Source organism: Pelecanus crispus, chromosome 2 (assembly GCF_030463565.1).
Source record: "Pelecanus crispus isolate bPelCri1 chromosome 2, bPelCri1.pri, whole genome shotgun sequence".
Taxonomy (NCBI): Eukaryota; Metazoa; Chordata; class Aves; order Pelecaniformes; family Pelecanidae; genus Pelecanus; species Pelecanus crispus.
The window spans coordinates 172,705,379-172,727,368 of NC_134644.1; the positions used below are offsets into that span (position 1 = coordinate 172,705,379).

The 21,990-nt window shown below is 42.7% G+C and overlaps 1 protein-coding gene across 1 annotated transcript in view; it reads right to left on the bottom strand.

The window, feature by feature from the left end:
* The window catches only part of TSNARE1 (t-SNARE domain containing 1), a 324,770-nt gene that overhangs the window by 246,894 nt on the left and 55,886 nt on the right, over window positions 1-21,990 (bottom strand). Inside the window, exons 2-3 of the mRNA XM_075705087.1 lie at window positions 21,679-21,756; window positions 11,913-11,982 (exon numbers count right to left, since the gene is read on the bottom strand). Coding sequence (XP_075561202.1) covers window positions 11,913-11,982; window positions 21,679-21,756 — 148 coding nt within the window. The remainder of the gene's footprint in view (window positions 1-11,912; window positions 11,983-21,678; window positions 21,757-21,990) is intronic.

A 21,990-nucleotide genomic window follows, 5' to 3' on the forward strand; every position in this document is an offset into this window, starting at 1 on the left:
AGCTCAGGAGGCACACACAAAGCTGACAGCTTTTAGAAGAGCGTCTTCCAAGTTTTCTTTTTATTCTTTTTTATTTTTTATTTCCTTATGACCCCATTTTCTCTCCTTCATCTTCCTCCCCTATGTAGAATACCACCATGGCAAGTAAAATGCCAGAGGCAGCAGTACTCTTGACGTAAAAGCAGATGTTTTTTTAATTGTCCATCTCTCAGGCATAATTGGTTGAATGAAGACACACATAAAATAGACTGCAGCACATGCGTCAAGGGAGGGAGCTTTCCTCAGCTGATGCGAGAAGAACAAAAAATCTCCCTCTACCAGCCTGAGAAATGCAATAATTCAGCTGGATCCACTCAAATTCACTTTTCAGAGGCATAATTAGCATGGTCTGGTCATCTAATGTGGTAACCTTTAACCTGTGATCCAGCTTTCCCTTTTTATGGCTTGTTAGCAGCATGGTCATTCAGGCATAGCCAAGAAAATGAAGAGACGCTTATGGAGCTAGGGGATGGCTGCCATCCGTGGTAAGGCAGCACCTGGGTAAAATGCACAGCCATCTAGTCACCTACTTAAAACTAAAATTTCTTGTCCTGTTCCAACCATATCTGCACAGGAGAAAAAGGTTATTCCTTTTTCTGGTCATTTCCTCATTGCCAGAAACCTTTTTTCTTGTCATCCCAGTCAATTCTAGATTTAACCAGGATCCAAAGACCCTGCGCTCCCAGCTCAGTGTGAAATCATATTCAATAAAGAAGATTAACAACCAGAATGCTGTTAAAAGGATAAGGGGAAAAAAAAAAAAAAAAAAAGTGGCTTCTTTTTAATTAAACTTGGTTTGCTATTTGACTGAACCTTTCATACAAGATTGCTTCCCAACTTTGTGATTAATTCACTGGAAAACCTTAAAAATTCACAGGGCTTATTTTGTCCATCTGCAAAAATAAACTAGGACCTATATTTTCAGCATTTCAACCGAGGCTTTTAAAATGTCTGTTGCTATAGTACTGTGAAATCTTTTTACAAATGATTCTGAAATATTAGCAGCATTCCAAAAGGTAATTACAAAAGAAAAAAAATGAAATCACTATTTTTTCCTGTGTCCTTTACAACCTTTAAATCTAGATTTGTAATTGAAGTGCAAACTGACCTTTATAAACTGTACAGCATCACTAAAATACATTATTCTACAGGGCTTGGGGGAATTTGCCATGCTCAGCAATTCAGTAATCTTACTTTCTTTCATTTATGTTCTTCGGACAATGTGACATAGCTGGATTTTCCCTCTACTCCAGACACAAATCGAGCAGGAGAGGCTGAGGGGCTTTATCAACACTATAATCTAAATCTCCTGTCAACCTACTGCTGTAACCCGCTTTTTGGTAAATAACTCAGCTGTTTCGCCCACCTCCTCAAACATCTCAGCAGCTAATACTAACTCATATTAAATCCCATTTCCAATCTGCTAGCTCAGACTGTTAAATGGTCCACGTACAGAAATGGTCCATCATCACCAGTTGAACCATCTGAGGTGGTTTTATTTCTAACCTTGCCATATAACACAACTGTAATCATGTGCAGTACCATAAACACACAGCAAAAACGTCAGGCATCAGGCTTTGTTACTGGGTAATTATACCGAAAGGAAACACATGCACTTAGAGTTTCACATGGGAAAAACACCGCAATCCTGCACATAAGCAGGAAGCCCTCAAAGTATCAATTTCATGAACTTCTTTCAGTTCTTGGCAGTCCATCCACAGACGATAGTTTTAACAGCACCCAACCCACATCAGCACCATTCTCTGCCGATACAACCCCAACTTCTTGTGGTTCAGCTGAGTCTGCACTGTCATAGAATGACAGAATCATAGAATCATAGAATCATTTAGGTTGGAGAAGACCTTTAAGATCATTAAGTCCACTGAACCTAACACTGCCAACTCCACCTCTAAACCATGTCCCTAAGCACCACATCTATACGTCTTTTAAGTACCTCCAGGGTAGGTGACTCAACCTCTTCCCTGTTCCAGTGCTTGACAACTCTTTCTGTGAAGAAATTTTTCCTAATATCCAATCTAAACCTCCCCTGGTGCAACTTGAGGCCATTCCTGCTCATCCTATCACTTGTTACTTGGGAAAAGAGACTGACACCTCCTTTCAGGTAGTAGTAGAGTGTGATAAGGTCTCTCCTGAGCCTCCTTTTCTCCTAACTAAACAACCCCAGTTCCCTCAGCTGCTCCTCATAGGTCTTGCTCTCCAGACCCTTCACCAGCTCTGTTGCTCTTCTTTGGACACACTTCAGCACCTCAGTGTGTTTCCTGTAGTGAGGGGCCCAAAACTGAACACAGTATTCAAGGTGCGGAATCTGCATCTACCCCTGCATCTGTAATGCAAGGCTGTCTTTCTGCTCTCATCTCCTTCCTTCCACCAAGGACAGGTTCACCTGAATGACTGACACTAATTTACCTCCCCCCATCCAGCAGGCAGCATGGTTTGTGCTGATCAAGCTTAAGGCAACCTGCACTGCCCCTTTACTTGTACATCTTTGCTTAATCATCACAATCAGCTTCTTCTGAAGTCCTGCATAAAGCCATGCTCAAAAAGGCATCTAGAAGTAGCATTTTGGATCAAGGGTGGTACAAGCTGACTAGACAGCACTGATCAGCCACATGCTATTTTTAGCCAAACCCAAGATTTTTCAGTTTGCGCCTCTTGGGAGTCAGCACCAGAAACAAAAGGTGCTGCTCCTTCTTCTCTTGCTGTGCTTGTATTTCTCCTCCACCCCAGGTTTTGCATCTAAGAAGCAAGACTGGACTCCAGCCACAATCACCTCCCCTCAATGCAACAGATTTCTCCATTTTTCACCTGAAAGGGAGGATATTATGATTTTAACACCATCTAAAAGGGTGTTAGACAAGACTGTGGCACACAGGGTTACCATTTCCTGCAGCTTAAGAGAAAGAAAAAGAGAAATACAGCTGAAACAAAACACTCATTCAATGCTATACCTTTTGAATGCTTTAACAAATTTGCTTGCTTTGTCTGCACCTTTCGTAACATGGTTGTTGCCATGGGACCAAGTGCACAGCACTCATGGTACTCAAACACTCAAACTTTATTGAACTGTTTACCGTTGCAAAGTGCAGGGGGTCACGTGTACAGTCTTAACCTTTTGGAATTATTTACTGCATTAATATTAATAAAATAACTTTTAAAGAAGGATGCAAATTCCTCCTCAGCTAGTTTAACCCCTAAGGATGTGTACTGAGGAACTAAGATTTTTTTTTCCCTCATTATCTTAAATCTAGAAAGAAAATTCCTGTTCTGTGACATTGCAATCTAGGAAAGAGGCATGACATTACTTGTTCATTATTCTGCAAGACTGACTGCATGAAGATCACAGGATGCGAACAGAGGCAAGCTCTCCGTGTACAAATTGCATCTGTATTTTCTGAACACTGGGAGAGAGAATATAAGGAGACAGCAATATAAAATGTCCTGGTAAACACGTATAATCCCCTTGAGGTTTGACTTTCTTCAAAATAAAACATGCATGTTTGTCGAACACTTGACCTTCAGCTTGGTTATTCAAGAGGAGGTCGTGGACCCATGGCTGATCACAAGCATTTTCTGGAATACATCTGCTAAGTCACACACTAAATTCCAAAAGCCGTGACATTAAAACAAACAGTTAATGCTGTATTAAAATTATAATGTATTTAAAGCAGCCAAGCGGCCTTGGCTTCTCTTTTCTTTTTTTTTGTAGTTCTCATCTGGCATTATTTGCTTCTCTTCCTTCAAGACATTTTCCCAAAGAGCATCCTCACCTGGCTTATCAGTTCCACTTCTAACAAGTTCGGGAAAAGGGTTTAAACCCAATCCCCTATGAGATTTCCTCAGTGCTACTCTGTGGAAGTGTTACTTGCTGAAAGCCATCTCCTTACTCAGTTAAAACATCTGATGTCCTTACACATTGCCTGAAGATCTGCTTAACCCCTGGTGATGCCACCTGCGGTGGGAAGACAAGTGTCTCTGCACAGAGGGTTTATGACGGCTCTGACTGAGCACAGTGCAAAAGGACTCGTCCATCAGAGCACTGCCGTGAAACAAAGCTGTAATGTTAGCATGCCAGAGTGAATTCCCCAGCAAGCAACGGCTCGGCGGATCCTCATACTCTTCTTTGAGATTGGACTCGACTTCCTTTCTTTCTTTTTTTTTCCACCCCCAAACCCAGCAAACCTTCTAGAGGATGCTAATTGCTTCCACAGATAGCCTGCAGAAACGCGACTGAACGGATCAGCCAAAGCCACAGATCACAACAAACGTCATTCTCGTTGACGGGACTGCTGCTCCTGGCTTTATGGCCAGCGTAAATCCCAGGGAATAAACAAGACCTCACACAAAGCCAACAGAAGTGTACCAATAAACATTAGCATGTTTGGATTAGCGTGTCAGACCCCTGAAGGACTCCATGGCAGAATGGATGCTCAGCCCTGACAACCACGCACTCCATGCCTGCATGCATGAATTATTAAACAAACTTCATCCCACAGGTCCCTCCAGTCAATCAGTATCAACTGCATCACTGAATGTGTAACTATGGGCATAAAAACTTAACGTAAACACGCAGCTGTCCTGTCCCCCCCTCCAGGAATTTCTTTTTGGTCTCCGAAAGTTTACAAAACTTGTGCTTACAAATCCAGAGGCAAGTCACTCCAATCAGGATCTCAAGCCATAAGATAAACTTCCTGCCTGTGGATATTTCAAGCCAAATAAAAAATTATTTGCCCTCTGCAGGCTATGCTAACAGAATGTGAACTCATCTTTCACTATCTCTAACTCTGCGGGAGGAAAGAGGCAAAATAGTTGAAGTTGGTTTGTTTTTTGGGGGCAGAGAGGATGAAGTTTGCTCTGTTGACTCAAAATGCTGATCTTTAACCTATTCAAATACCACATTTCATTTCCAATGCATGAGAATGGCAAAAGAAGTAAACCCAAAATTAAAACCCTAGTATTTTGGCTAATCATAGGAGGGGAGATCTGCATATTTTTCATTGATTAAGCTCAGAAAGGCTTCTGAAAAATTAGCAAAAGTATTGCTGTTATTATGGTGGTCCAAGAGCTGAAAAGGGAGGAAGGGGTTTATTCTATTTATTTATTCCTCCTGCTGTCACCCACAAAACAAAAAATAACATCAGTATGAGTTCAGCATTTCTCAGATAAACATCTTAGAATAAATTTATTAAAAGACCAAGCATGACAGTATTTTTACATATGGCAATATCCAGCTACACTTCTGCTAGTGTAAAATTTTCTTGCTACAAATAGAGTGCTGGCTGGAGGATGCAGTTGGCTTCCAAAATGGGAGCGTACACAGATGAAAACCTGAGGCACCAAATTAAAAGGAGTGCATGGGGTGGGGAGAAGCCTTATTTTTACAATAGCTAGTCACTGGCAGAAGACAACAATCATATCTCTGTTTACCCAGATCTGTGCTCTGAATGGCATAAAAACTGTGGGATGTTACTGAAGACCCTGTTTCCTTGGAGTGAGCATGCAAGGAGCTGTGTTCATGCTGTAGCAACCAACTTCTGTTCCTCACCTCCTCTGAAGATGTTACAGCCATGTCGTTTAATCAACTGGACCTAAAGCTGATGGGCAACTCTGCAAACTGGAGGTAGGAACAAGGGTATGTGGGAAGGCTGGGGCTCCCATGCAACCCAGTTTTCACCTGCAGAGCCACCAGCAGTGAGTGGGCACCCATGGTCATGTTTCCTTGCCTCACCATGACACAAACGAGAGACCAGAAAACGCAAGCTCAGACACGAAAGCATGAAAAAATGACATAACAAGCAGTGGCATTAAGAGACCTTCAAGAGGAGATAGTTGGTTATCCCCCAGATGCCATCTTTCCTTGTCCCCATGCTTGCATCTCCTGGAGGATCCATCATTTGCCACAAATAAATAATCATTGCTCAATGACTTCATGGCCTAAAATTCACAGCCTATTTCCAAAGGCTGATTATCTTGACATGGGAAGACACTATTGCATTGGCCAAGGTTTCTGCCCACCTCAGACCTCTGGCAAGGGCAATCTGGGAGGAAAACACTGAAAAGAAAACCTTCTCTGACAGATTGATTTGTAGGGACCATTAGAAACTGTTCAGGCATATGAAGGGATACTCCAAGGACCTCTTTAAACAGGGAAGGTGGTCAAAAGCAGATGAATTTATCATCAATGGAGAGTTCTGCAGTTCATCACCAGCTTTTGTAATTTATCACAGAGATGTCATATATCTGGAGCTCTGGGATTCTTAAGGGTGAGATCTGTCACATAAATACAGTTATTAATGTGGCAAGTGTATTATACAGTTAAATGCAAATGTTGCAATCTGGCAACCCATTTTTACTGCCAAACCTAGAAGGTTTTTCATGTCAGAAATAGATGCCAGCAGCGATAAATGGAGGATAGATAAACTTAATCCAACCACTTTGAGTTGAACAGGGAAGGTATTACTTTGAAGGGTTTAACATATTAACAGAATCAAAACGACATTTCAAAATATTTATGGAAACTTTTTTTTTTTTTTGAGCTTATACAAGCAGTATAACAAAACCATATAAAATATTATTAAATCCTACCCTTAATTAAACATGCTGACACTTAAAAGCTTCTGTCTGATTTACTTTAAAAAATCTTCTTTCAGTAAATTACAACTTTAAAATATCTTTCTGCTTTAAATGAATCTGCATTCCAGAGGAATTAAAACCTTTTTAACAGCTTTACCAAAAAAAAAAAAAAGGAAAGGAAAAAGGGAACAATATACATAAATGATAAACTGAGAAAAAAGCCTTTATTGTTTTGTGTCAGTTCAGAAAAGCTGAGGGGCATGGATTCGTCCATCTCCCCAGCAGGTTGGTGAGGCTCCTAGCCATGAGGACAACAATTCAGCACCCCTGGAGCACATGCAGAGGAAGCTGGGCATGTCCAAAGGTCATTTCAGTCCACCTAAGGTACGACTGACCCCACAACTCAAAAAAAAGCCAAGGGTTACTTACGCTTCTTACTGTAGTACCAGTTAGGTGGGAAGAAACTGAGTTGTCTTAAACATTCAGCCTGAAAGCAAACTACCAGTGATAATTCTCCCATTTGATTCAGGAGGAGACCGAGTGTCACTTGAGATGTCCTAGGGTGCCACCAGGTCTACGGCTGTTGTTTCAGAAGTGACTGAACAGCAAGTCCTGTGCCAAAACTGCCAGCCCCACATGTGTGTCTCGGACACCCTGGGGCATCTCAGTAGCCTCAAGAGTCATCTCTCTTACCAGGATGAGCTGAAGCTTGACACACACCATAGACCAAGCCCATGTAGACACCTACCTTTGGGTGTCTTATCCATAACGAAGGTGATACGAACAACCTGTGTCAAACAAGCACCATGGCTGAATCCAATCCGTCATAGGCTAAATGACTACGTCCTTGATGCCAACGTGTTTCAAAAGTGCTTCTACAAATCCAGCAAACCACCTCGGACTCAGCCTGAGTGGACTGAAGTGCTCATTGCCACTCTTCAGTTGACTTTCACTGTTCAGCTTCAAGCCTGGACAGGGATGCTGCTCTTCCCAAGAGCACCCCAAATAGGGCACCCTGCACATGTCACATCGGCAGTGCTTCGCCATAGGCATGACTTGATTTCAGGGTTGTGTGATGGCAAAATAAACTGATGAAGTGAATTTACTCACTCCCAAAAAATTCTCTAGCGATGTGGCAAATTGTCTGGGGAAGGGTGAGGAAAATGGAGTTCCTTCTAACCCCAGCCAAGGATATGGCAAACTATGTATGCATTTTGGCACAATTTTCATGCCCAGGGAAAACAGGTGCCCTGCGAGGTTACTGTTTGACCAAAAGCCAGGTACGAGCAGCAATCCAAAAGCTGCACTTTTGGCCTCTTCCTGACCGCTGCCTTTGTCTCACCTCGAAGCAGCTCAGATCTCAAACTGACCTTTCCATTTAGAAAATACTTTGAAACACTTTTGCAGTCCTGCAACGTAATCAGTTCTGTTGCATGGCTCTAACAAAATCATTAAAGTATTACACATCAAAAAGTATGTACATCATCAGTGTTTTGCAGACAGTGATCACTTCATATATATATATATAAAAATATACATATATATTCACTAATACTGCTCAGATGTGATGCTCAGGCTGTGAATTCCTGTGAATTTTCTGCCATGGACCATCTTAACTAGGATTCAAAGACAGGAGGATCTGCCTCCTTGTGGGTTCTCTGGTAGTGATCTTGTAGCGTCTGGATGTCTGATTTTTCCAAGGGAATGGAAAGGTGTTATGATAGAGAGCACTGGCTATTGCCCCATCACTTCTATCAGAAAAGGAGATTTATTTTCACACACTGTACGGCTGCAGAGCTGCCCCTCTCTCAGTTGAGGAAAAAAAAAATCCCTACATATTTCTATAATGTGCACATTTTTTTAAAAAGTAATGTCAATGGGAGAAGGGAGGTGGAAACCAAAATTTGAGCTTTTCCTCTAATCAGGAGAAATGAAAATATTTTGCAGTATGGACACACTGAAAAATCTTCCTCCCCCCCCAAAAAAAATGCTAGCTTTGCATTTTTTCTTATTAAATTTTCTTCTCAGGAAAAATAATCTGGTGGTACACAGGGAGGCTTTATCCTCAACGTAACATTGAAAGGGGATGTTTCTGGACCAAAGCCTCTGTATTCAGCTGGGCAAAGTCACCTTTCACCCCTGATGTTTTGGGTCAGCGATGAACAAACCTGTGCAAGACGGATATGGGGGAGAATATCATACTTCTCAGAGAGCATTGCCTAGGTTACAGGAACGCTTTCATTGCCAGCCTCTTTCTTGAGGGTGTTGGGAGACAAACTAGACATCCCCACTCGCAAGAATAGAGTCTCTTATAGACAGTGATTTATCTGGCCATTTAAGTTTACTTGCCTAAATTAAAAGCTAGTTACCTTCAGTGTCTAATGTTGGAGAAACCTCTCATCCCAAATCCTTTGGCTAAGGAGGCAGATAAATTCCTTGGGAGCTTGGATTATTAAACCAAAGGTCAGGAAAAAAAAACCAAACGGTCGATTTTTCTTGCAACCTATCAGCATTTAACAAGCTGTTCATAGGCAAGCATCACTGGAGAAAACTGTCAGCATTTCCTACTGGCCCTAGCTCCTCACCCCAGCTCCATGCACCTTTTTTCCTTTTTCCTTTTGCTCCCATTCCCTTCCCAATTAATCCAGGGTCAGTCGCATTCAGCCGACTCCATCTAGAGCTTCTCATGGGCATTTACATTTCACTTGCCAGGACTTACAGTTCCAAGCACATAGCACACAAGCATTTGTGCTGTCTCTGGGAAGATCTTTGACCGAGATTATTCACTGTTGGGCCTCATATACACCCTACTCACACACCCACAGCCAAGCCTGCCTCGCTGACTAGAGCTGGCACTCCATTTGGGATGAACTCTCCCAAATTCACTCGCCACAGATACAGTCCCTATTCTGAATGACTCAGCTATCAAAGGGAGAGAAACCATTTCAGAAAAGAGAACAGCCCGATTTGACAGTAAGAAGCCTGCCCTCATCTGATGACCTTATAAGTCCTGTGCATAAGAGGCAGAAAATCTGCATGAATGTGAAAAGGAGTCAGGCAACTTTGGTTTTTTCTGTTTTAGCAGGACCTTGCAGCTAGGTAAGCAAATACTTTGGCAGTATACAGACTAAGGTAGCAAAATCTCCTATGTGGCTGGACCACTATTCACCATGAATCCCTATTCTCAAATATTCTGCTTCCCCTCGCCTACCTAACAGTCTCATTTTAGGCAGAGTGGTAGTCACCTGTTTAGTACGCAAGTAGAAAGTGTGGCAATTTTACTATTTAGATACCCACAAATACTGCCGCTTTTCTAATATCCAAGGCTATAAACCTATAAACCCATCTTCCAAGTTAGAGGATGTTCAAGGAGAAACATGCATCAGCCTTTGAAGGAAAGGGATCAAGTGGCAAAGGAAGAAGATTAAGCCATGATTTGCAGCTGGGGATGCAGAAAACGCTGCCCCAAGGTCTCACCTGAAGAGCTGACCCTCTGCTTGTTCCTGAACACAGAGATATACGGAGCAATGCCAGCTCTCGTGATTCATGGCATACTGCTTTTTGCTGGTGCAGCTCTCAGGAGGGACAGGCAGAGATGCTTGTAGAGCATTCAAGGCTGCTTGCCTGCATCTGGCGATGAAATCGGGGGCGATGAGAAGGACACACCAGTGTTAGGACAGGATGAAAGGATGAGAGGATTGAGGGGAAGACAGCGGTTGGTGCGCCTCTGCTTGGCACTCTGCAACTGTTCTGTCTGGAGGTGCAACGAGCCAAATGGAAGAAATCAGGACAGACCTTCTGCTAGAGCATGGGGAGAGGGGGTGAACCAGGAGGGTGGAAGGAGACAGGTGGAGGAATTCTGGGGCTGATGACAGGGGCAGGGAAGCATGGTTAAAATAAAAATAAGCTGAATTTAGCTATCTGCACAATTAATGGTAATTCCAAGATCAAAAATAATTATTGCAATTAGTGCATTACACATCTATTTATGTAACTGCTCAGGAAAGAAGAAAATTATCTAGCCATGTTTTTGAAGTGCTCTGAAGAGTCAAGGAATTGATTCTTAAATAAAAAAGAATAGTTTAGGAGTGCACGCACAGTAGTTGCTCTGCATGACAGACAGGCTTTCCTGGGTTAAGGATCTCCAGCAGTTACTGGGGTGGTTTATGCTACAAATAATTTTGTACATGTAAACATCTTTCCTGATTACATTGATCTACATACGCTGACTTTTTACTCTTATATCCTCTCCAATCTCCTAAATTTAGTTCCAAATCTTCTGACTATTATTACTATTACTATTTTTAACCCTCAAGTTTGCAAAACAGAGCATATGTGAATTAGGGCAGATCTGATGCATTAATGAAAGCAATGGATTGGAGAGAGAAGGAGAGATGCTGCAAACCAGTCTGAGAGTTTATATTGCATTGAGAAGGTCAGTCAAGTCCATCAGGCAAATTACAGTGTATAAAGCCAATATAAAGAAATAGAAACCAAATTCTTCCCTTTGTTCACAGCCAAATCTCAGCAGGAACTGCGGTCATATACACAAAATCAGAGCTACATCCTAAGTACTTGATTTTTGCATGCAAGCTGCATTAAGGGAAGCAGCTTTAATAAATTGTGCTACATTTGGAAAAGCCATTTTAATTCTCTAATTAGCATGTGTACAATGAAAACTAACTGTGCATGTTTGTGTATACACATATCTAGAAGAGAGGGTTTAATGAACTGTATCTATTGCAAGTGAAACTGAAGTTTCATTTTCTCAGTGTTGTGCCGTGTGATGCTGTGATACAGGTTTCAACACCACAACACACTTTTCCACCTCTAAAACATCTTTTTGCTCCTTCTCTCTTTTTTTTTTCTCTTGGATACATGGTCTTTGGCAAGGAGGGAGGCGTAGGATGAAAAAGTTACACAAGCATCCTACCCTGGCTTCACATTAAAAATAAATTAAAAAAAAAAAAACAACAAAAAACAACCAACAAAAAATAACAACACATACACAACAACAGAAAACCCTCTTTCACTGTGGGCCATCATTTTCTGTTACCTACCTACCATTCTCTGCCACCTGAAACCACCAGAAACAAAGCTTTATATGATCAATACACGTCCTACCATCATTAATCACCAACAGAAAGAAACAAAACAAAGTAAGCCTGACAAAAAAGTGTCCAGCTATAAAGAAAGGACAGAAGAAAGGGTGAGGATAGATGAGGAAAAAAATGAAATGGCTGGGACAAAGAGAGACCTGGAGGAATTCAAAAGAAACTCACAGTCCATCCTGCAGCTCTTGAGTATCATTTGAGGTCCCCAGAGATCGAAGGCTTCTTTCCAGAGAGGTCACTGTCAACAGCAGAGAAAGAAAAGATAAAGAAGCAGAGAAAAAAAATATTGGATTTTCATTCATTTGTTTGCCTTTTAATTTATTTTCTTTCAAAACAACACAGTGAAGTACCGTTTGGGTAGGTAACTCATGAGACAAAGGGAACAAAATCTGGCAATGCCTGTTACCCCAAAATGGATAAATTAGGTCCCTTGGATGCAGAAATGGTGAATCCACTTGTCATGTGCCATGACATGATCATAGAATGATAAAACCATAGAATGGTTTGGGTTGGAAGGGGCCTTTAGAGGTCATCTAGCCCAACCCCCCTGCCATGAGCAGGGACAGCTTTAATCAGATCAGGGTGCTCAGAGCCCCGTCCAACCTGACCTTGAATGTTGCCAGGGATGGGGCCTCCACCACCTCTCTGGGCAACCTGTTCCAGTGCTTCACCACCCGCAGTGTAAAAAATTTCTTCCTTATGTCTAGTCTAAATCTATTCTTCTTTAGTTTAAATCCATTACTCCTTGTTCTGCCACAACAGGCCTTGCTAAAAAGATTCTCCCCATCCTTCCCGTAGGCCCCCTTTAAGTACTGGAAGGTCGCAATAAGGTCTCCTCGCAGCCTTCTCTTCCCCAGGCTGAACAACCCCAACACTCTCAGCCTGGAGACCCCTCCTCTGGACCCACTCCAACAGGTCCACGTCCTTCTTGTGCTGAGGACCCCAGAGCTGGATGCAGTACTGCAGGTGAGGTCTCACCAGAGCAGAGTAGAGGGGCAGAATCACCTCCCTCAACCTGCTGGCCACGCTGCTTTTGATGCAGCCCAGGATACAGTTGGCCTTCTGGGCTGCAAGCGCACATTGCCGGCTCATGTCCAGCTTTTCATCCCCCAGTACCCCCAAGTCCTTCTCCGCAGGGCTGCTCTCCATCCCTTCATCCCCCAGCCTGTACTGATACCCGGGGTTGCCCTGTCCCAGGTGCAGGACCTTGCACTTGGCCTTGTTGAACCTCATGAGGTTCACACAGCCCCACCTCTCCAGCTTGTCCAGGTCCCTCTGGATGACATCTCGTCCTCCTGGTGTGTCAAAGGCACCACTCAGCTTGGTGTCATCTGCAAACTTGCTGAGGGTGCACTCGATCCCACTGGGGCATGACTACTGGTAACAGCAAGAAGACCTCCACCCCATGGACCTTGCACAGACCTCTGACCCTGCCAGAGCCCCAAACTTTCTAACTCTTCATACTACAGCAACTGCATGAAATTCCCAGGGCTGGAGGCAGTTGTGCTTTCTGCCGGGCAGCACTCTTGGGAGTGGAAAACCACTGTTTATCCTCCTCAGGAGGTCCATGCCTTGAGGCCCGATAGAACTGCACATGGAGCATCTCCAGATGGAAACACGTCATCAATGAAGAGGCAAGAGATCGCGTAACAACTATTCATTGCTCTGAATAGCAATTAAGAGGCAAAACACTGTTGTCCATTCTGATGTCTTCTATCTCATTGTTCAAGACTTTAATACTCCAAATCTTTTCTATGTTTTGGCTCAGATAAAATGGGGTGCTTCGCTGCCATCATCTCCTGTGTTTGAACTAGAGAGCTTTTTGGGTGTTTCCATCAGGGGAGGAGAATACTCTACCCTAAGAGCAACTGGAAGCTGGAAACATGGTTTGTTTTGCAATACACAGTGACTCCAGCTTTAAGAAATATATATATTTATGTGTATGTGTGGATAAAAAAAGTGGCAGAAATCTAGGAGTACTGTTGCTTTTTTTCACCCTTCAATGTTCACTGTCTCAAATTCACTCTCAAATTAACAGCAGGTCTTTTGGACTTAGCATATCAAGCATGCAAAGTACTTCAAGATCTTCCACAATGGAAGATGCTAAATAAATTACATTCTTAATATTTATATTGGGATTTTCTCAGGACACTTCAGTTGTAAAAACTCTTAACTCGTTATCAGTCACACTTCAATATTTAAGGAAGGAAAAAAGAACAGATGAGAAACATGGCTCAAATTATTTCCATAGAAATTTAAGAAATCTTCTATTTTAATGGCTCTGCAGACTTGGACTCGGCCTGTAACTTTGAACAAGTCATTATAATATTTTCTCACTGACAGACAAAATCCCCTCTTCTCTTTTGGGATTTTCTGGGTTGACACCAAAAGTCACCAAACAAGATAGAAAGTAACTAATGTGTCTGGACAACATGAGTATTCAAAACAAGCTTGAATATCACCATATATTTTCAGCCCACTTGCTAGATCTCAATAACACATTTCAGTGTAGAGTTTGGCGATTCAGTAAGATAAAGCCTCAAGGAATTGTCTGTAACTGAGCTAATAATTATTATCCTTTGCTGGACGCACAATGTTTTAAAGAATAAATTGGGAGTTTAACCATTTGTTTCTCTAGGAGAAGAGCATTGATCCTGCAGAGATCTAACAGATATTATAATTCCCTCTCTTTCCCCTCCACAATCCTAACAAATCAATCTTCCATGCAGTCTATATACTATCTGTTTCAAAGACAAAATTTTGCATCATCTAAAAATACTTCTGGGCCCATCAACCCTTCAGAACAAAGCAGAGTGTGGTCCTCAGAGAATGGACAGCAAGTCAAGGTAGAGAAAACACTTGTGTGGACATTGAATTCCTAAGAACATGTTAATGTCATGTGTGCAACTCCAGAAGGGAAAACAGCAACCACAGCATCCAGGCACCTTTCTAAGCCATGCTGCAAATTAGGACAATTCAAAGTGAAAGCTACTCTGCCAGCATTTTCCTACAAATGAAGATGAGCTTGGTGGAAGACAGATATGATCCACAGGCGGTTCTCTGCAAAAACAGGGCAGACCTTTGCTACTGCCTGCTTTGGAGAAGAACGGAGTAGGAAGCAGTTTTCCTATTGCACAAAACTGTTCCAGACTTCACGTACACGCCATTTCACATTGAAGCAAATCCAAGAGCTTTCACATTTGTTAAATAATTTGGAAAAGAAACATATAAGCAAAAGAACCTGAGACAGGAATGCAAGAGAAGAGCAAAACGCTTGCAGACAGGTGAGAAAATGACTCAGATTTAAGTCCCTATCCTGAAAGTTTATCTCATATTTTAATTTGAGCATAATATTTACATACTTACATAAAGGTCAGTTATCCCAAAAGGACAAGTTACGCACTCTGGAAGAGCCAAAGGTTGGCATTTGATACGGCTCTTACCTGGGAAATAGCAGAACTGACATTCAAACTTTAGTCTCCTGGATCTTGGGGTGACTGAGCTATTTTGGGATGGATCTAACTTGATTTGGCCAAGAATCACTCTATCAAAATCTGTGTAGTTCCTGTACTGGATATGGAAAATCCCTCTCAATTTACCAGTTCTGACCATGTGAGCAGTAACTCTACCAAAGGAGCAACACATAAAGCTGTGCTGGAGAGATGCTGTGAAGCCAGTGTTAAAACAGACATCTTACTTTAAAAGCCTTGTACCCTTAAGTTTTAAAAGGCATATGCTAGTCCTCCAGGATAAGGCACATTCAGAAGAGATCATTGCTGTTGGAGCCGCACTGATTTACATTAACTGAGAGGCTGGCACCAGTTGTCTATGCCATTGCAGTCCTTAAAATCAATGGGGGATAAGAAACCATCCTGAGACAGCAATGGAGACTTTATCGCACCTGGGGGATGCTGAAAAATCCTTTGCTCAGCCTCTCAGATCAAGGTAATGGGACTGCGCATGGTACCAGCCTGTCACGGGGAGTCATTAATGAGCAAGTAACAGGAATTAGAGAGGAAAGAGACCCATTAGAGCACTCAGGTTCTCCATCTGGCCAGAACAGGTCTGATTCCTTCAGTATATCCTCCACTGATCAGCCCTCTAGACATGATGCACCAAACCATCCCCTTTTACAAGTGTTATTTATTTTACTTATTTATAAGGCATTTACTGAGAGGCAGCTAAAAGCCGTACTTTGAAAGAAATGCAAAACCTTCATAAAAATAAGTAGGGAAAAAAGCCATCAATAAGACAAATTCAGCCAGTACTTCAGCTTTTTTTTTTTTTTTCCCCCCCCCTTAAAGGAAAAAACCCATAAAACTCACATAAGTCAAAGCACTATCAGACAAACTTCCCTATGTTCAACAGGGACAGACCCCAAAGAATTAGAGAGAAAGAAAGCAGATGCAAAGAACAGGAAAAAGTGCTCTCTACCTCTTGACACTTCTGTAAGAGATGGGATAAAAAAAAAGTCTGTAAGCTCATGACCTGGCCAGAGAGTGATCCAGTAGCACATAAACAGAACCAACTGTCCTGGCTAAGATTTTTATTCAACACGTGAGGAAGATTTCCATTTTCACAGCAGAAGAATGGAGCAGGAGGCATTTATATGTGAAATCAGCCAAGATCAGCTAGAGCTACAAAGATATCCCTTGGTCAGGAGGCAAGTCCTGAATGCCCCAAGAAGAATTTAAATCACCCTGAAGGCTCAGACTTCTGCAAAAAGAGTAAGGAGAGCAAAGAAGACCAAAGCATGCAACGTTTATTACTTTTCTAGTGTTACTCAGTAAAAATCAACAATGCTTTAAAATCCCAGTACAAAGTTGACTTCTTGTTTCATTAAAAATAGCAATTCCCCAAAGACAGAGAAAATATAGCTGAGACTGCCCACAACCTGGCATTTTGGGAATTTAAACAACAGAGGCATAACACAGGGAGCTCATGACACCTTTAGCATCCCAAGGGGGAGAAGAGTCTTTCAGGTGCATAGTTTGGTCTCCAAACACAATGGGGAACCTGGAAAACCCTAAAGAGGCCGAGGTAAGGCAGGAAAAGAAGGAAAAGGGGAGCTGTGATTGGATTTATGAAACCCTGAAGGACGTTCAACACACCATGGCCAGCACAAGAGGAGTACAAACCATCATCTGGCGAACATCTGCAGTGCAGCCGCTCATTCCTTGCTCAGCTGCTCGCGTGGCGGTACACAAACAGCAGCACTGACTTGTGCTACATGCTCTGAGATGGAGCTTGCTGGGTTTCCTGAAGAGACCATATGGTACAGCTGTACAGGGCAGAAAGGATCATAGGCATCCTTTCCCATTTTATAATCCTGCAAAGTTCTTTACCTAATGTGGATCAGGTCTGCAAAATCTTAGCAGTACACTCAGCATCCGACTCCTGAAAAGTTGTACCTACTTTGGGGGAAAAGGCTGTGAAGAAGCCACACAAACTGAATGAAACTGACTTTAGCAGACAAAAAAATAACATGGGTGGTGAACAGAGCAACAACAGTAGAGTATCTTATGGGCATTTCTTCAACCAAAAAGCACTTTAAAAAGCATTAGAAATTCATAGATTCATAGATTTTAAAGGCCAGAGAGAGCAATTCTGATTATCCAATCCGATTGCCTACCATAAAATTTTGTCCCGGCACTCCTACAGGAAGACCGTAGACTGTAGCTGGACTAAAGTATATCTTCTAAAAGACATTCACATCTTGATTTAAAGGCTCAAAGCAATGCCAAATCCATCACATCCTCTCAATAAGCAGTTCTAATGGCTAGTTATCCTCATACAGAAAGATTGAATTTGTCTAGCTTTGACTCCTATCTCCTGATCTCTTTATGTGTAAGAATGTTAGATTAATGAGCCCTATGCTATCTATTTGATGTCTTTCTTCCCAGAGAGGTACTTACACACCATGATCAAGTCCTCTTAGCTGTCTCAAACAGAAATTTGGATAGCATGCATTTTAAAGTCTGATTTGCAGGCTTCAAACAGTTGTCATAACTCTTCTCTGTACCCTCTCCAATTTTGCAAAATAGTTTTAAGTACAGGCACTGTCATTATCTGCTTCACAGAGCACTCAATACAGGCAACTTTTAACAGAAAGGACACCATCACATGCTCTATACCACCTCAAGAGGACAAACAGAGACCACCAGAAATTGCTCAAAACCTAACTGAATGGATTAATGCAATTCTAACAAAGAATGAAAATAGAAATTGGATCGTGGCATTTCAAAAAAGATGCACCACTCATCTTAAGGGTTTCTCAGGATAAACTCCACCGCAGCAGAAGTTGTGACTACAGCACAGAGACATATCAAGTCAGCCCTAACCTGGCTAGTTTGGGTATTAATAGCACACACAGACTCGCGAGCAGGTGGCAAAACTTCACACTGAGCCCTTGGTTTGGTAGCAGAAGTGCTACTACCATTCATCACTACTATATCAAGGTAAAACTATTAGCGCTGGAGCAACCGAGACTGATGCTAATAAAGGTATTTCTGTGTGTTATAATATGGTTATACACCTATCTGTACGCAAAGTACCAGTGATCACAGCTGGGAGGTTCAAGCTGCCACAGTGGCCAAAAGCCCAGGTTACAGCATTGGAGTTTTCTTAAGGAAAAGCTCAGGAAAAAGGGCCTGGGGGTCCTGGTGGACACCAAGTTGAACATGAGCCAGCAGTGTGCCCTTGCCACGAAGGTGGTGAACGGTATCCTGGGCTGCATTAGGCAAAGCATTGCCAGCAGGTCAAGGGAGATGATCCTTCCTACACTGGTGAGGCCACACTTGGAGCGCTGTGTCCAGTTCTGGACTCCCCAGTACAAGAGAGACATAGACACAGGACAGAGTCCAGCAAAGGGCCACAAAGATGATTAAGGGTCTGGAGCATCGCTCCTATGAGGAAGGGCTGAGAGAGCTCAGACTGTTCAGCCTGGAGAAGGCTGAGGGGAGATCTTACTAATGTATATAAATACCTGAAGGGAGGGAGCAAAGAAGATGGAGCCAGGGTCTCTTCAGTGGTGCCCAGTGACAGGACCAGAGGCAGTGGGCATGAAATGAAATTCGGGAGGTTGCCTCTGAATATCAGGAAACATTTTTTTACTGTGAGGGTGACTAGGCACTGCAACCGGCTGTCCAGAGAGGTTGTGGATTCTCCATCCTTGGAGACATTCAAAAGCCACCTGGACATGGTCCTTTGCAACCAGCTCTAAGTGGCCCTGCATGAGCAAAGGGGTTGGACAAGATGACCTCCAGATGTCCCTTCCAACTTCAACCATTTTCTGATTCTATTAATTTCTCCAGCTTCTGCAGTGCATGGTTTTCCTTCACCCCAAGCACCATCACTTCCACCACTGCTCTCCAGTATCCCAGTGGACAAATATCACTGGCAACCCAAAGGTGACTTTCAGTGGCTGAATTTCCCAGATTCTGCTCTGTGAAGAAAGCTATCGAACTTGTGGCATCCAAGCTGTTTGCCAAAGAACTATGAATAATAAGTGTTTTAAACAACTGTTTGTATAATGCATCTATCAGTTACTCCTCTGAAAAATAACAAAAAATAAACAAGCATGAAGTGTGCATTTCCCATTTTGCTTTTGACCCATTCAGAATCATCTTGTATGTGCAGTAATCGAGGTTCTGACAAACTACTGGAGAATCATGGACTCATGCAGGTTGGAGGGGATCTCTGGAGGTCTCTAGTTGAACATTCTGCTCAGAGAAGGTCCACTTAAGAGCAAGTTATTCAGGGTCTTGTCCAGCTCTGAATATCTTGAAGGATGGAGATCTCACAGCCTCTCTGGGCTCCTGTTGCACTGGATGATCACCCTGATGGTCTGAACCTTTGTCCTCATATTGAGTTGGAACGTCCTATGTTTCAGATGTCCTTTGCCTCTCATCCTTCCACCATGTACGTCTGAGAGGTTATGGCTCCACCTACTCTACAGTCTCCCATTAGGTAGTTACAGAAAATAGTATTATTTCTGTTGATTCATGTTCAACTTGTGGTTGACCAGTACCCACAGGTCTTTTCTTCAAAATAGCTTTAGAGCCAGCCAGCACCCATCCTGTCCTGTTCCATAAGGTTATTCCATCCCAAGGCACAAAGGAAAGTGTGAATAATTTTCCTTCTGATCTTACAGCAAGCTGGGTGCCTGAATAACTTCAGGGAGCCTACACAGAGCCTACACTCATTTCAAGCCTTCACCTTCTGGGATAGTGGGGAGCAGCAATGAGGCTCACAGTGCTTGGGGTGAGGTACTTTGTCCTGGTTTCAGCTGGGATAGAGTTAATTTTCTTCCTAGTAGCTGGTATAGTGCTGTGTTTTGGATTTAGTAGGAGAAGAATGTTGGTAACACACTGATGTTTTAGCTGTTGCTAAGTACTGCTTATGCTAGTCAAGGACTTTTTCAGCTTCCCATGCTCTGCCAGGTGCACAAGAAACTGAGAGGGGGCACAGCCAGGACAGCTGACCCAAACTGGCCAAAGGGCTATTCCATACCATATGACGTCATTCTCGGTATATAAACTGGGGGGAGTTGGCTGGGGGCAGTGATCGCTGCTCAGGGACTGGCTGGGCATCGGTTGGTGGGTGGTGAGCTGTTGCACCACTTGTTTTTCCTGGGTTTTGTTTCTCTCTCTCTCTCATTGTTTTCCTTTTCATTACAATTTACTATTATTATTATTATTATAATATTCTATTTCAATTATTAAATTTCAATTATTAAACTGTTCTTATCTCAACCCACAAGTTTTCTTCCTTTGCTCTTCAGATTCTCTCCCCCATCCCACTCGTGGGGGGGTAAGCAAGCAGCTGTGGGGTGCTTGGTTGCCGACTGGAGCTAACCTACAACAGGTCTTGAACTCAAGGTGATGACTGTTGAAAGTAAACTCAAACCTACCAATCCCTTGTAGTCATAGAAAAATTTGTGCTTGAATTTTCCTGGCAGATGGAGCATACAGAATCCCTCTAAAGAAGAGATGACTGTGTTTCAGAAGTTTTAGTTCCCATCCTTCTTCTAGGAAGGATTCCTTGGTACAAGGTCTTGGGCCTTAACCTTCTAGGAAGGATTCCTTGGTACAAGGACTTGGGCCCTAACCCTGGGACACATGGGGAAATAATTACAGAAATAAGGAGGCACTAAGATCCTTTCTTTACACCTAGACCAGCCCTCTCTGTCACCCAGTCCGCATAGACACAGAACAGACCAGACAGAGAAGCTGTCCAGGTGATTCAGAAGCAATTTCAAGGTCCACCATAAAATCAGCACCCGGTAATTTTAGATCCTCGTCTGACACTAGTGAGTTTTAGAACTTGAATACCATGACATTAACTACCATTCAGCAATGTTTGTATCTATCTGCAAAATACATCCCTCCGGCCCAACCCAAGAAAACTGATGAGCCAGAGAATGTCTCCAAAGGAGGGAAGCACTCTTCATCTCTAGGGTCCAGCGAGACATGAGCAGGAATAGGATCCCCACTCAATCTATAGAGTGAAGAATAACAGACGAGCTTTGCTGTTGGTGTTTTTATAAGGGAGATAGATGTTTTGCAAGCTCATATGACAGGCTCTGAATGCAGTAGTGCTGCAACACATTAGAAAACGAGTCTGGCTTGTTCCACCTTTCTGCGCTCTAACTCCTTATTGTAACAGATGACACAATTAAAAATAGAAAAGGATGTGGTCTCAGCAAGGATTGGAATATATCTGTGCCTGCTTAATGGAACATATGGTGGAATATTTTTACATCTTATAAAGAACTGTGTATTGAACATGTGCTGGTGCTCGTAAGATGCAGCAGCAGAAAAACTGCATTAATATTTGCTCCCTGACAACAGGAGCTGCCATACACCATGTACATGCGCATGAGTCATCAGCAGGACAGCACACAATTGACTAGGAAACCTTTCATTATACGCACCATTGGAGTTAATTCGGAAGACATTGGCTGAAGTCTCCTGAAAAAGTTCCTGTAGTTCGCTGGGATCAATCTGGGTGGCTGTGAAGACAAAAAGGGAGAAGATAAGTTAATACTGGAGACCACTGATCTCTTTGAAAGGGGCTCACCTCCCAGCTGATCCTTTGAAGGGGGATGCAGGTTCCTCATTGCTGCAGAAATTTAGCCCAAGTAGGTGGTCTGATGTAGCCTTACACAGTGTCTGATCATGCAGCTTGCACTGGACAGGCAAATACCTACTCCAGCACCAGCAGGACAGTAAAAATGCTGCTGAAA